General features: G+C 27.4%; 4 protein-coding genes across 4 annotated transcripts in view; 2 read left to right on the top strand and 2 right to left on the bottom strand.

Annotated features, from left to right (window-relative positions):
* Positions 1-5,445, bottom strand: part of LOC108579268 (tyrosine-protein phosphatase 10D) — a 7,613-nt gene extending 2,168 nt beyond the window's left edge. The window contains exons 1-10 of the mRNA XM_017942767.1: positions 5,433-5,445; positions 3,727-4,124; positions 3,392-3,661; positions 2,898-3,173; positions 2,561-2,827; positions 2,139-2,474; positions 1,653-1,967; positions 971-1,570; positions 691-894; positions 431-536 (exon numbers count right to left, since the gene is read on the bottom strand). Coding sequence (XP_017798256.1) covers positions 431-536; positions 691-894; positions 971-1,570; positions 1,653-1,967; positions 2,139-2,474; positions 2,561-2,827; positions 2,898-3,173; positions 3,392-3,661; positions 3,727-4,111 — 2,759 coding nt within the window. The 5' untranslated portion in view covers positions 4,112-4,124; positions 5,433-5,445. The remainder of the gene's footprint in view (positions 1-430; positions 537-690; positions 895-970; positions 1,571-1,652; positions 1,968-2,138; positions 2,475-2,560; positions 2,828-2,897; positions 3,174-3,391; positions 3,662-3,726; positions 4,125-5,432) is intronic.
* Positions 5,446-6,675: 1,230 nt separating this feature from the next.
* LOC108579260 (60S ribosomal protein L10a) lies at positions 6,676-8,826 on the bottom strand. The gene is made up of 5 exons (XM_017942754.1): positions 8,765-8,826; positions 8,070-8,225; positions 7,433-7,581; positions 7,030-7,202; positions 6,676-6,892 (listed from the first exon to the last, which is right to left on the bottom strand). The coding sequence occupies exons 1-5, from the start codon at positions 8,767-8,769 to the stop codon at positions 6,722-6,724; spliced, it is 654 nt and encodes a 217-aa protein (XP_017798243.1). The 5' UTR covers positions 8,770-8,826; the 3' UTR covers positions 6,676-6,721.
* A 771-nt stretch (positions 8,827-9,597) lies between these two features.
* On the top strand, positions 9,598-13,176 carry LOC108579337 (TBC domain-containing protein kinase-like protein). The gene is made up of 13 exons (XM_017942858.1): positions 9,598-9,802; positions 9,883-10,132; positions 10,255-10,483; positions 10,572-10,846; positions 10,917-11,063; positions 11,145-11,265; positions 11,477-11,638; positions 11,704-11,881; positions 11,956-12,162; positions 12,275-12,534; positions 12,646-12,773; positions 12,841-13,003; positions 13,069-13,176. The coding sequence occupies exons 1-13, from the start codon at positions 9,598-9,600 to the stop codon at positions 13,174-13,176; spliced, it is 2,433 nt and encodes an 810-aa protein (XP_017798347.1).
* Positions 13,177-13,480: 304 nt separating this feature from the next.
* LOC108578949 (protein broad-minded-like) overlaps positions 13,481-15,855 on the top strand; it is a 4,182-nt gene continuing 1,807 nt past the window's right edge. The window contains exons 1-3 of the mRNA XM_017942372.1: positions 13,481-15,156; positions 15,245-15,573; positions 15,670-15,842. Coding sequence (XP_017797861.1) covers positions 13,481-15,156; positions 15,245-15,573; positions 15,670-15,842 — 2,178 coding nt within the window. The remainder of the gene's footprint in view (positions 15,157-15,244; positions 15,574-15,669; positions 15,843-15,855) is intronic.

Here is a 15,855-nt window from a genome sequence, read left to right as displayed (position 1 = left end):
AATCAACAGTTTTGGAACTATTGGGCATAATACAGTGTGTACTTTAACAGGTGTGACAGACATTCGCATTTAGTGACCTTGTTACTTCTAACTATAATGTTCTTCCAACTCACAAGAGAAATATTGATTATTTCTCATAAATGCATGCTTAGTTTTATACTTTCAATTAAAAATGTATTATTATACAGTGCAAAATACATCTGTTTTAAGAAACATAATACTAAAAAATATAAATAATACCATGGATTCATATAATAATGCAATGTAAGTAGTAAATACTGTGATAAAAGTATAAAATATTTGCAAAATTTTAATATTTTGTAAGTAATATTTTCAAAATGTTACATATAAGAAGTGACATGTACTGTGCATTTGTTATCATTTTTAGTTTTTAATATAGAGAGTTTAAATAAAAGTAAGATATACTTACACTTGAGGTGAACATTTGCGAACTAATAACATCATTGTTGTTAAAATTCCCAAGAATAAAATACCAAAAACAACTCCAGTAACAAGTACAATGTTTATTTCAGCATCTAATGTAAAATGGAGCATATAATTAATTTAATCATATTGATTGTATATAAATTGTATATAAATTGATGTATATAAATTTTTTATGGTACTTAAAAAGTTATTGCAAAAGTATTTCTTAAAATTTGAAATAGTACAAGATAAGTAAATACTAACTGGTTTTTATTAAGAATGTTGTAGAATCAGAATATCCACCATGTGTAAAAGCTCGCATTCTGATATGATACCATGTATTTGGTTTAAGAGGTCCATTGCAATACACTCTTTTATTAGTGTTAGACGAAATTTCTTTACAGTTTGTATCTTCACCAAGTGTATACTTTACAGCTTTTACATCTCCATAATCAGCAACATAATTAGCTATAAGAAAATATATGTAATAATTTATATATTCTTAACTAAACTTAAATCCTTATTTTAAAAATTTATCACCTACGATAAGGATCCCACCATAGCCTAGTAGCTTGATAAGGTATCATAAAATCTTGCAACATAGCTTCTTCCCAGGAAGATATGTTTGGCCATGTATGATTTGTTATATCAAATCTAATGCTTGATGGCATGTTATATTCAACCCTTGATACTATAATAGAATAATAAACAACATTGCCATTTATATCAGGAAATAAAGGAAGTAAAAGTGTAACTGATGTAGTAGATCTTCGTGCCTTAAATGGATCTATAGTTATAGACGTACTACCAGCAGGATATAAAATGTTCTGATTTGCTGGCACTCCAAAATCTTGGACTCCCTTAACTTTTGCAGACACTTCAAAAGTATAATTGTACTCTGCTTTTAGCTCTTTTAAATTTACTGAAATTGTATCATTTTTTGAAACATCATTTGAAAGATACTTTTTAATAGTAAAAGAATGAGGTGTATAAGTAGTTCTAGTTCCATGTACAAATATATTAAAATATTCTAATATTCCATTTAAAGAACATGGGAAAGCCCATGTCAAAATAGTATCCAAAATATTTGTATTATTTTTGCTATTCATGATTAAACATGAAAAGTTAGATACCATTCCTGAAACTAAAAATTTTTGTAATGATATGATCAAATTAGATGTTACTAAACCTGTGAGCATTTATTGTTTTATGTAATAACTTGTTACCTCCAGCTGGTGTTTGAAATATTAAATCATTGCTATAATTTCCCCAACCTGCAGTTGTCCTAGCTCTAATTTTTGCTTTATAATTTGTATATGCTTTTACTTCTGAATATTCAAAAGTAAATATAGATCCATTTAAATATTTAATAGTTTTTAAAGCTACTTGTCTACACCAATAAGGCATAGGAAAACATATTTCCCCTTCAACTACAATTTCAAATTCGTGTAAATTCCCTGCTAGATATGTTGGTAATTCCCATACAAATATAAACTGTGAATATGTTATGTTTGTAACATTGAATGGAGGTGCAGTTGGTACTAAAATATTAAATAATATCATAGATTATCATTAGTATTATTTGTAACTTTTATTGCTTTTTTTATTATTAACAACAATTAAAGCAGTGTAATGTAACATTTCGTGTAATATTAAACAAATTTATTTTCTTCATACATATACATAATTTTCATGGATTTACTTTTACTTACTATCCTCCAATGTTGTTACACTTATTAAATTACTTAAGTCACTATTCCCTGCTTCATTAACAACATATGCCCAACATATATATGTTGTGAATGGACTGACATCTTTTATCATTGAATTTACAATAAGAAATTCATCTTGAATACGGGAATCTATAGGCACTTCAGTCTGTCCATTCATAATGTCATAACCATGTCCATTGCTTATTGTAGCATTACACATAGCTTTTAGAGATTTTAAAATACAATTGCTATTGCCTTTTTCAATTTTCCATGAAAGCATTATATCATTTATTGTAACAGTAGGTTCATTGGTATTTAACAATGGTGATCTTGATACTAGAAAAATGAAATGCAAATTTTGATTTAGTTTTAAGCAAAACTACTTCATGTTGTAAGTATAATGTTTATAGTTAATTTTTTACCAGTTGGTGCTGTTCCTGCTTGCATACTGACTCTTTCTCCATCATTATTATCTTCATCTACTGCATTAATAGAAATGGAATAGGAAGTACATGCATATAAATCATTTATTGTTATATTTGTACTAGTTATTTGTTTTGTTATTAATTGTGAATTAATAGTAACCCAGTAATGCTTAATGCACATTGCTCCTACTTCTGGTGGTTGCCAGTGGATGAATAAAGAAAATGCACTGGCTTCTACAATTGGATTTTGAGGTTTGCTTGATTCTAATAAAAACAATAATAATTGTTTTTTAATTAAAAACTACAATGTTACTGTACTAATTCAAGGACATACTTGGTGCATTTGTTTTTAATGTAATATTTAAACCATTAGATTGAGCTAGAAATGAAACAGCTCTAATTATAAAGAAATATTTCCCACATGGTTCTAGATTTGTTGAAACATATTTCGTTTGTATAACTGTCACATTATCACAAGTATCCTTAAAGCATTGTGTAATTAAGTAATTATTTACACATGTTGAATAATTTTCTGGTTCTTTCCAAGTTAAAGTAATTGTATTCGTAGTGGTATGTACCCCTAACTCTCGAATGTTCCCGATTTCGGTAACTAAAAGAAGTAAAATAACATTATAACATAAAAAAGTTTGATAAAAATAATTGAAAAATGATCGATTCTATATTGTATGTTGCCTTTGAAAGTAATTTTTCTAATTTCGAATAATCTAATTGAATATACATTAGAAGAGTTTTTAATTGTTGAATAACATTAAAGTACAGCAAAGTTAAGTAATAATATCAAATATCATATCAATATTATGTTTTTACTATGGCTGGTCGTTCCCGATTTAGTAACTCCATCCGAATTATTGTTAATGACTTTTACGGTAAATTTATATTCGCTACATGGATCTAGATCAGTGATATTATATTGCGTATTGCTTGCGTTCTTTTCAAAACATTCTTTTTTGGAGCATATGTCGATCGAATACACAAGCGATTCATTTGCAACATTCTCACAAGGAGGTTGCCAACAGAGAAATATCCAGTTCGTACCGGGCTCAATCGTTAAGTTTCGTACGTTCCTTTTATACTGATCTACGAAGCAAAAAATGAATTGTAGAAACATTAATTTATACTTCTTTTTACCACAACAATTATACCTGTCGTGTCACATGCCAATGATTCATCCTCCAACGAAATTTCATTACTTTCTAGTTTGTTGAGTGAAGTGAAAACGTGTTCGAATTTTTGAATGAAATTGTTAATCGTTGGATCAGGAATCGATACGTTTGCAGCGTTGCTTTTCGAGTAATCAACCAATAGGAGCTCATTTTGATCGAGTTCTATCGTTTCGTCTGGAAACTCCTCGATACCAATTTTAGAATCGTTTATTCCGGAAAATGTTGTGTATTTGATGTAATCGAGCGGTAATATTTCCGTCGATGCTTCATTTCGTACGAAATTACGAACGAAACCGTTCTCACTGAACACGCAAATGACCTGTAGCGCGTGGATTAGCACTTGCAATCGTTTTTTCCGTATCATGTTCGCCAGAAGACTGCAAATTGATGTAAGATTTCATTTAAAGATATTTCAAATCGTCGAAATCGAAGATAACACGTAAATGTTTTTATCTTAATTAATTAACAGTGCTAGCTGTGGCGTAAGATTTTTTATGATAATTTCATTATATATTTACACGTCGAATTGGTAACACTACTTGAAACGATACACAATATACTCTAGATCTTCAAAGAGATTGTTCCATATCGCAACCAAAATAAAAACAGACATTACGATTTTCTTTGATAAAGTTGAAACAATACTTCTCAATTTTTTTCACAGAAATATTGAATATCGTTGATGCTTCGAATTAATCATGCAAAACTGAAACGTTCTATTAATTGTCATTGAATATAAATTCTATCTTTCGTTTAATGCCATAATGTTAAAAACAAAGAAATTTGACGGATGATGGGTTTAACTTTGACTAACGCGCTTTATCAAAGTGCAAGAGTATATATGCAGATTATATTAATCTTATCGTCAGCGTGAATTTTTTGCGTATAAAGTGATATTTATTGTGTTGTTTAATAATCGAAATATTTTAGACATTTGAAATATCAAATAAAAAAATCAGAGTAAGAAATTATGTACTTCGTTTCATATTTCAAAACATATTATGCAAAATTTTTCCTACACATGTATATTTGAAACCTAATAATCGAAATGTGAAAGTTAAAAATAGTAAAAGTTAACAACATCAATTTTGGATATTCACATTTTAAATAATCACATAATCTACGTTTTATTTTATATCATATTTTAAAACATATATCGCAAACGTATTTACACTACGTCGTTTAAAACTAAGCTCGTAACATTGCAAAAACTCTAATGTTAAAAATAAAATGTTATACAATGGGAATGTTTTTTCCGTACAAAACAATATTTCATGATTGATCGATATGTTATTACTCACGTCAATCATAAGTTGTTTGGTAATATTTTTCCACAGTATACTATGCTACAAAACGAGCTCAAGATCCTCTATATCATCTATATAGTCCCCGTAAAAAAGGATTCTTCTATTTGATTTATTATTCACTAACACATCACAAACAAGTGTTCTATCTTTTTTGTCGAAAACATTTTCGCACACCAAAAAATTGTTCTATTTTATCCACTTATTTAAGAAAGAATCAGTTTATTCAGAACGAATACATAAGAACACGCTGGTTATTGTTAATAAAATCGCAAAAAAATAAACATTCGAATCGGTGATATGAAGTAACGAAAATATAAAGCACTATTTTGAAAACGCGATACGTCAGCTATTTCCTCGATTATTATTCTGACCACTTACCCACAACTTTTCATTTATCCCCCCTGGTCATCAATATCACTGATAAGAATCTTAAATCCATTCTAAACTCACGTAAGTGCACTCTGCACTACTTTATTAATCAAACATAAAGATAACATTTACCACGATTTTTTTTTAATTTTTTCACGCAATTCTTTATCCGTTTTTCTTATTTTAAATGCAGTTTTTATAGAAATTAATTTTTCGAAATTCCTGAAATTTAGAATAAAAGATATATCGAGGAATTTTAACGGAGTATATACGATTTATAATTGTAATCGCGATTATGGACAGAACTGATAAGTTCATTGCACGGAAGTTCATATATTTTCTATGAGCAATAAAAACGTTATTAATGGAAATGAAAATATGATATCTAATCATAGCTTACTGTCAGCTACAACAATGATTAATAGAAAGATTTGTAATATCTAAACGCTTTTAAATTTATAATATTATATCAGTCCTTAAATATATTATACACAATGTTTAATTATATAATAGAATTATATTTGTTAAACGTTGAATTGTTTAATTAAAATTGGAACAAAAAATACATACGAAAAATATTGTTTTTTTCTCTTCACAATTTAGTTCAAATTCACTTTTTAAACGTTACTTCTTTCATAATATACATATAAAAAGATGATCGTTCCTCTTTAAAAATGTTTCTAATTTTTAACAAACAGCTAATTTTATTATAATAGAAATTAAATTCGATTGTAAAATAAAATAAGACGGGATTATGCCCTGGAATCTCCGACCAATTGCATCGACAATTACTTATGAAGCGAAGTAAAAGAACACGTTTCTTCTAAGGGAAGCATTCGAGGCACTTCTCTTAAAGTATGTCAAAAATAGTATGCTTAGCCTCTTGAACTCTTAAACTTGTATACAACTACATTTGTGTTTGTAGCAGATGAGTAACATGTCTCTATCTTTATAAGATAAAAGTTATAACAAAGCTAGTTTTGTTAATCTTTTGTTTATTTTTTACTTATAGCATCTTACATTTGTAACATGCTACAATATATGTATAATATACTCGGTGAAAAAAGCATGTATATTTACTAGGTATATGTAACTAATAATTTATATATTATAAAATGTCTGTTTAAAGATTAACGATAATATTATTGTAGGAATGTATATCTTTTCACAAAAAATGTTTATTGCACCTCTCAAATCATTATTTTGGAAAAAAAGATAGAGACTGCTGGGTAATAAATTATATTCAGAATTTCATTTTATTTCTTTAACGTACATCAAAAACATTTATACTAATTTAATTAGTACAGTCTTTGAGGAGGTCCCATGGAAGATTTGATGTGAAGAGAACGTACGTTTTGCCAATGTTTCTTCAACAACGAAACCAAAAAATTAATGGAAAGATGTACATTTTGTACCAGTTCATCTGGAGTCATTTCTACGTGTCCTACTGCCACTGATAGACATAACACCTGAAAGGATGTTCTTTGCATTACATAAGTTTTTAATTCTACTTTAATAAGAATTTACAGTCTAATACATTTTTGATAACATAATAAGTATATAAGAAAATGCACTTATTCTTCGTTAAAAAAAAGTATATACATACCTTCTTCATTTGGAATTTAATTGTACCTTTCACCTCATCAATCTTTCCCACCATCGATTCTTGATGAGAAAGAAGACCAGGGAATTTACCAGCTTTGTTCAGACCAGGACCAAGAATACGTGGAATTTGTTTAATTAAGGATTCACTAGCCAAGAAAGCATCATATTTTTTAGCTGTAAAGAGAAGGCACAAATTAACTTAATGCAAATTACTTAACTTGATAGAAAATTAATTTAAGTAGTGTCTCGACATGGATTGGGGTGCGAAGCAATGAAATACAACGTCCTCACCTTATGAAGAATTTAATATCCTTCCACTTGACAACCACTGTTATGAATTATAAATTAACAACGGTGCTTTTGGGAAGGTACAAACATAAAAGAAATAATACATCTCAAATTACCTAGTTTCTTTACCAATTTTTTGTTTTTATTTAATTTCTTCAGTGCCTCTGCATCCATATATGGAATATTATTAGCTTTAGCTTCATCGCAATGTTGTTGGTCACCCAAAACACAAACTTGCATTTTTGGTCTTGGGATATTCTTTAACCTTTAATAAATACAAATTATATGGGTAATGAGAAAATAAGTTTTCATCATTTCTCATCATTGTTTTATGCAAATTAATTTAAATATAATTCAAAACAAAAATAAAATTTATAATTATTCTAATTGTATAAAAATGAAAATGCAATTAATCAAAGTTAATGTTCTCAGTAACATATATAACTACATAAATTATTCAGATAATACATGCAGTATAGTTTCCATCATTGAACATTGGTTTCAATAGTTAGATTAAATAGTCGCCACAACTGAATATTAACTTACCAGCAGGATCATGAGTCATGATCCTGTAATAAAAATAACGGTAAAAAACCTCCCCAATTTATTTAAGACCCTGGGTAAAGGTCCGCCAGGTAAAACCCAGCTTCCTGACTATATATGAGGCAATCTTTTCAGGTGTTAGTTAAAAAAATTATGTTATGATAATCATTAAAAACCGAAAAAAATCCTCAATGTCAGGTTGAAACATACTTGACGGTGCCTGAGAAACGTTTGTCCTTTTGTGGATCATAATTCTTCAAACCAATTTGGAGTTCCACTGTTTCTAAGAATTTCCTCTTTACATCATGTGAATGTTGGATAACAGCATTTACACATTCATAGAGAGTATCACGCGATACTTTGGACCTGTTAATTAAAATTATTATAATCAAAAATTTAGCTTCAAATAACTACTACTACACAATTTAATCATGTATAACCTATACCCAATATATAACTGTAACTTTCTCTTGTAATTAAATATTTAAATTTATATTTGAATTTGAAGTAGTAAAAGCTCAATGTTAAATTTTATTGACTGATAAATTAATATTAATTTTAGTAATGCCAATACATTGTTTAAATTATATAATTTTAAGACAGTATAAAATAAAGTTACTTCTATTAAAATATAGTAAGAACCAAAAGATTTTATTTTTAGTTAATAAGTAGTTTTATAATTCATTTTATAAAAGGTTCTTAGAAACATAAATATCTTTAAGAAATGTGGCCAAATATAAAGGAGTATACATACAAAAATTAATGCAATATAATGAATTGAAGTTACGTTTATTATAAGAAAATATTAGCAACTACGTTAAAATGATGTGTTAAAATAAGTTTTATTTGTAATATTAATAAAATAAAAGTTTGGATTACCAAAATATGAAAAGATGAATACTCACGTCATTTTAATATTTCAAGCAACACGAGGACTAACGGAAACAGAACTGATCCACCATCCGACTAAAACGGAAAAGGAATTTAACAACGTGATCAAGCTAGATGGGTATAATTTTTATAATTATATTTTAATTATATTTTCAGTTTTTATAGCATTGTATTTCCACTAAGATTTGTTATGTATTTTAGATTTTCTAGAATTTTAATGATTTTTATTTTTTTAACTTTTTACTGTTGTAAGATTGTTACAATCTGCATCTATCATTGAAATAAATAAAGGATATTAGTTAGTAATTCGATGTCTACTAGATGATTTTTATTTATTATTGAATGTACATTTATACGTAATATTAACATGTATAATGTTACATAAATTATGTTTCATGCTTTAAAACAAAAAATAACACATTTACATAAAGTGGGTGTTCTTACAGCTTATTCTTGTAAACAAAACCGATAAATAGGTCCATGTTTTGAATTACTTCATAAATGACAGTTTTAAGTAATTTAATTATGAAGAAATAATAATTATTCCTGTAATCCTAAGAGATAACAAATAATAGAGATGATAGTTTTATAGTTAATAATAATCAAAAGATTTTTTGAGGTTAATGATGTATATATTTATTTACTTATGACAAAATTTCTTAGAAATAAAGACATATGTAAATACATTTGGCACTCAAGTATATGTATTTTACATTAACTCCATGAAGTATGTAGTATCTTTTAATGTGCATTTAAATATTTCTATGGTTAAAATTAAACTAATTATTTAAGGATAATCTTTTTGACATTACTTAATAAAAAAATTTGTTTTATTTTGTAGTTAAAGATGTGTCCAGCACTTTTGGAAAATGAAGAACGATGTTTTGGTGGAATGACATTTTTTGCCCAAAGTCATCCAGTTGAAGTTTGTGGTAGTAATGGTTTACCTCTTACACCAAATTCAATAACAATATATGGAAAATCTCAATTTCTGAAAACTATTCATCACCCAAATTTGTCTACATATCTTGATATAATTAGAAGTAAACATGGTAAAAATTATTATATTTAAAAGATACAAGGACTAGAAATGCCTCTTTTGATTATGCAATAAAAATTATATTTTTTGCAGAACGGATAGTAGTTGTTACAGAATATAATGGAGATCCATTAAGTAGTAAAGAAAATTTAAACATAGATGATATTATGAAAATAACATTTCAATGCTTGTTAGGTTTGCAACATATGAATATATTAAATTTAGTACACAGACATCTAAGTTCTGAAAATATATTAATCAATAAGAGTGGAAATGTGCAATTATATAATTTTGGTTTATATTATATGACGGATAATGGAAAAAATGTTTCTTTTCCAATTGGGTATGCTTTAGTAAAAAAAATTATTTGAATAAAACTTCAAACATGTAGATATAAACAGAATATAAATTAAATTAGTCTTTTCTAGTAGTCAGTAGTTTTATGTACAATACATTTGTTTATAGTTACCCAAAATATACAGCACCTGAAGTATTTTTAAGTTCTGGTATTAGTAGTCCAAAAGTGGATTCTTGGTCTTTGGGTATAATTATTTCAGAATCCTTACTAGGAAAGCCAATATGGCCAGGTGTGAAATTATCCCAATGTTTGAGAAAGGTTCTCAGTTTAATACACTGTGAAACTTCAATTTTTGAGCGTCTTGCAAGAGAAAATAGTTGTTATGAAATTTACAAGGTAAAATTTTTTGATAGTACAATTGTATACTTAATGACATAAATCATTTTTTTTAATTTTAAAAAAATTAACAATCGTATTACATTAGGATTTACCTGATAAGGTAAAGGATTTTATAGAGTCTTGTCTTCAAATTCATCCCTCAAAACGTAAAGTACCGGAAGAATTATTGAAACTGCCGATATTTGAGGAATTTTTATTAAAAAATGAAAAAGAAAAAGAAGACAATCTTTATAAGAATGTTATTGTTAGAAAAATGGATGAATTATATTATTTGTGGCAATTAGCTGGAGGAGATATCACAGTGGAGCTAAAAAAACAAGGACTTATTAGATCAAGACCACCTATTTTATCTATTCCAAAGTAATTCTAAACATTTTATAAATATTATGTTCTATAAAAATGAAATGCAATTTATTAATTTCTTTTTTAGTTTAGTAATACTTTTAGGTCAAATGTTTGGCAGAAGAGACACAGCAGGCTTACTTGATTTACGTGTAGTTAAAGTTCCTCTTGATACACTACATCAACGTTTATCTCATATCCCGTATATAGCAAATTATCCGTGGTTAACAAATGAGTAGGTATAACAAAAATACATATATGAAATTTATTTTTTTTTTTTTGTAACTATATTAAATGTTTATTAATTTTTTTGTAGGATGCGCGTTCAGTCGCAAGAAGATTTAATAGATTCTGCTTCACAGTTACCTCTAATTATAAGAGAAAGAGATACAGAATATCAATTTTATAGGATTGTTTTATATGATAGATTACTACAGGTACTTGCATTAATCTAAATTTTTTGAACTTTGAAGTAATTACAGTTATTTATTGTCATTTTGATATTTATTTAAGTAAAAGGTATGTAATTAATAGACGTTTATCAAAATAGAATTTTTTCATAGGAAATATTAAAATATTTTTTACACTACTAAGTTTGATAAATATAAAGTTTCAATTTAAGTTTATTTATGTATTATTATATTTTAGGTTTATCCAATTACTCGGGAAGCAATCATTGAAGAAGCACATAAAGATATCCCCCCACCTGTTAGAGGAGCTGTTTGGGCCGCTTTACTTGGTATTATTGGTGATATTCAGAAACGTTATGATATGATTGATAAAGAAACACCCACTCACACAGATCGACAGGTAATTTGCAATAAATTATATTACATCAGTTATTTTTATACATTAGCTTATTAATAATTTTTTAGATAGAAGTAGACATACCAAGATGTCATCAGTATAGTGAATTATTATCATCTGGTGCTGGCCATGAGAGATTACAAAGATTGCTTAAAGCATGGGTTCGAAATAACCCTCACTATGTGTATTGGCAAGGATTAGATTCATTAACAGCTCCATTTCTTTATCTTAATTTTAATAATGAAGGTAATAAATTAAATAAATTGCATATTTTATATGTCCTTTATTTCTATGTTTATTATATAATATTTTAATTTTAGCTAGAGCATTCGAATGTCTGTCTGCATTTATACCAAAATATCTTCATAAATTCTTTCTAAAAGATAATTCTGCAATTATCCAAGAATATTTAGGAAAATTTTCACAAATTATAGCTTTCCACGATCCTCAATTAGCTAACCACCTTAGATCGATCAATTTTGTACCAGAATTGTTTGCTATTCCCTGGTTTTTAACAATGTTTTCACGTAAGTTGTTTATTATTAATACTTGAATTATATAAAATTGTTAACATGTTATATTTGTACTTAAGCACAGAAATTATTAATTGATATGTATTCTTAAATCTTTCCATTTTAGATGTATTTCCTCTTCACAAAATACTTCATTTATGGGATAAATTGCTATTAGGAGATTCTTCATTTCCACTTCTAGTCGGGTTAGCGATATTAAAACAGCTGCGCGACTCGTTATTAACTTCAGGTTTCAATGAGTGTATTCTATTATTTTCTGATCTTCCTGAAATTGACATAGAATTATGTGTTAAAGATTCTATGATGATGTACCAAAATACACCACCTAGTATTACTTATAGAAAACATCAATTTAATCAACCAAAGGTATAAAAATAAATTTGTATATACTTCTGAATGTTTTTATATATATTTTTCTATTTGTATATATTTTTGAATATTTTATTATAAGTTCAAATAAGAAATACTGTGTTACAGGATATAAATTGGTCCGAACTCGAACCGGGGACCGAAAAAATGCCAAGAATTAGCGTCGATGACTTTTTAAATTTATTAGACAATAGTCCTGAGAGATTAATAGTTGTAGATGTACGCAATAACATACAGTGAGTACTTTATTTGTAATGAGAAAGCAAATTTAGCTGAAAATTTATTATATGTCTATCTTTATAGATTTGAAAGAGGTGCTGTAGTAGGTAGTATTAACATTCCATTTACAAGTGTACAGCTTTCTCAAACTCATATTCAAACACTTGGACCACATGCAAAACCACTTGTAGAAAATAAAAACAGTGTTGTTATAATTATCGGACCTCATGATCAAAATAATGCACTGGTAAATGTTACACTATAAAATTAATTTCTTTTTTTTTACTGTTAAAAATAAAATATGTTCTGTAGTTTGCAGATTTTCTGGTGAAGTGTGGAGTTGTTGGTGTATGTTCCTTACAAGGAGGAATTTCTGCCTTACGGTCAAAATCTCCAAACGTTATAGTAGCTGCACGTTAAAAATATGTGATTATCGCATATGTTAAAAATTCGAATGTGTAAATAATTGTTAGACAACATGATACTTTTTTAATAATGAGATTATAAATAAATGATAGTAAGCATAGAACATGTATAAATAAAATGATTAAAAATTTTATACTACATAAAGCATGCTATAGTATCTTCATCCACTTCAAGTGGTAGCCATAGAAACTGAATCAAAACATTAGAATTGTAGTACACAGATTTCATTTATATTTAAGTACTATTTTTAGTCACCATTAATATAATTGTGTAAACACGATTTAATAATTTTTTAACCATGGAAGGTAATATTTCTCCAAATTTACAGAAGTGGATAAAAAAGTGTTTGAAAAAAGAATTTGAAAGTAATGTACAAAAGTCATTGGTGGAAGATCTGAACTATGCTGATATAGCTCAAAGAATTATACATTCAAAAGAAATGTCTACTTTAGTGAATTCTATGAAAGTTACAATTGTTGAACAATCTGCTTCAAGATCTGTATCAACTGCAATTTCTGATTCACGACCTCAGTCATCATTTTCTTACATTAGTGATCAAACAAGTGAAGATTGGAATTCTCCATTAAATAATGATGAATGTTATAATCTTATTGTTGACAAAATTAATCAAGATAAACCTGCTCATGTTAGATTAGCTGGTTACGAAATGTTATTAAAAAGTGAACTATCCAATTTAAATAATAACCCCATATGGGATTCACTTCAAAAAGCTTTACTAGATGGTCTTATAGATGAAACTAGACCTATTTTTGAAGCTAGTTTACAAGTGCATGCAAAATTGCTCACTTGTTTACAATCACATGATGTACATATAAACTTATTGAATGCTTTTGATGCTCAATACCATTCACAAAAAACATTTGAAGTATTACCTACATTAATTGCTGGAATTAATTTTAAGTTTTTTTTACATGAAAAAGTATTTCGTATTATACATTTAATAATGTGTTATCATGAAGAAAAACTAAAAAGTGCAAGAAATCCTGATAAAACCATAGAAGAATTAATAGAACAATTTATGACATTTTTGAGTACTCATGAATTTGGAAGTATAATGCAACCTAAAACATTGAATGTATTGAACATTATTTCTGTATTAGAACCACGTGCTGATTGGAGTAGAAAATGGATTGTTAGTCTTGCTACTAGAAAAATGTTTTTGACTGCCTTGGAAAAGTCACCAAGTTTATTACAACAAATAATGCACTATGTACAGAAAGGATTGGAAGAACTTCCTTGTATCATAGCAGTGTCTATTTATGATGATCCAATGGAAGTTATCATTAATGGGAATACAATACAAACAGTAACTTATCTTCATTGTTTATGTTTTATATCACAACTCTGTGCTTATGAAGCAGGCCGCAAACTTTTAACAGAAATTGCATTTGAAATTCCATTTTCAATTTCTAAGTTCTTAACTGCTTCATTGAGAGCTCTAAATAAATTATCTGTGGAAACGTTAAATGGTGTATATGATGTTTCTTGTTATGCTCTACAGCTCATTTTAGATAAACCCAGAATTTTATATGATTATGAGTTTTATCATATTGCATTATGTCATTTACCTTCTCTATCTGAAAAAAACATTAAAATATGGTCACACACATTAAATATTATTTTGCACATGTTAGACACTATAGATGGTTCTCAATTTCTTATATCAGAATGTAAAGAACATACAGTAAATTTCGAAAATAGTGTGCCAAAGTGTCCAGCTATGTTTATTATAGTAATAGCATCAAATATGTTAAGGCAACCTTTCTCCATAATGAATGTAGAGTATCTTCTTAAATTATTTGAAGTAATACAAAAGTTATTTGATGTATTTGATGTGTATGAAATTATACAGTATAAAGTAGAAAAGGAATTTTACCCTGCTGTATCATATTTCTACAGGAAATTAGATAAATCTTATTTTGAAAATGAAAACAAAGCACAACAGATAAATAGGTAATTTGTACTTATATACTACCCACTTTTATTGATGAAATAAAAGATAGTAACAGATAATACTAATAATATAAAATTTTATTTGTAGTGCAGTTAACACTTTATTACTTAAAATGGTTTCAATACCATTTGGATTGAAAGCTCTTGTTCAGGAATCGTCAGTGTTTCAAGAACTAATTGAAGGGTCTATTGTACCTTTAAGAATGTCGTGGACATCAATAGAAGTAGTCAATTTTGTATCATATGCTGCGTTTTTTCAATTGGGGTATAATGTAATTGCTAATCTTGCACCCCATGTTTTGTCTAATTTATTTTCAGAAACATGTAAAATATTAGAAGATCCACATTATTTTCATGATCCATGGGATCACGAAAATATTCAGAAGTTTTTACACATATTAACATTTTTTTCTCTTAATTTTAAATGTAAGAATAATAATAAAAAATCTTCATTATGTCACTTCACTTTAATATCAATTTATTAATACCAATTATGTATTTAAAATTTTGTAGGTTTTACTGCATTTATGACAAACTCAAAAGAATCATACAATAATGAAGAATACAATTATCCACTTAATTTACCAGAACTGTTTAATAATTCAATAAATCCTGAATCAAATTATCATTATTTAGGACTTTTATCATTAGATGCTGTAATTTGGAATTTAAATATTTGTTTATATTTAATAAAATTAT

This window comes from Habropoda laboriosa, unplaced genomic scaffold (assembly GCF_001263275.1).
Source record: "Habropoda laboriosa isolate 0110345459 unplaced genomic scaffold, ASM126327v1 scaffold14, whole genome shotgun sequence".
NCBI classification, from domain to species: domain Eukaryota; kingdom Metazoa; phylum Arthropoda; class Insecta; order Hymenoptera; family Apidae; genus Habropoda; species Habropoda laboriosa.
Note: the sequence above shows the minus strand (reverse complement) of the source record. Positions and strands in the feature narration are given on the sequence as shown.

Coding starts and splice junctions, on each gene's coding strand:
- LOC108579260 (XM_017942754.1), bottom strand. Junction 7,582..8,069: donor CGTTTCTCAGGCACCGTCAA/GTATGTTTCAAC, acceptor TATTTATTAAAG/GTTAAAGAATATCCCAAGAC. Junction 7,203..7,432: donor AAAATTGGTAAAGAAACTAG/GTAATTTGAGAT, acceptor TTCTCTTTACAG/CTAAAAAATATGATGCTTTC.
- LOC108579337 (XM_017942858.1), top strand. CDS start 9,598: ATGTGTCCAGCACTTTTGGAAAATGAAGAACGATGTTTTGGTGGAATG. Junction 11,882..11,955: donor TCTTAATTTTAATAATGAAG/GTAATAAATTAA, acceptor TTTTAATTTTAG/CTAGAGCATTCGAATGTCTG. Junction 12,535..12,645: donor ATCAATTTAATCAACCAAAG/GTATAAAAATAA, acceptor ACTGTGTTACAG/GATATAAATTGGTCCGAACT.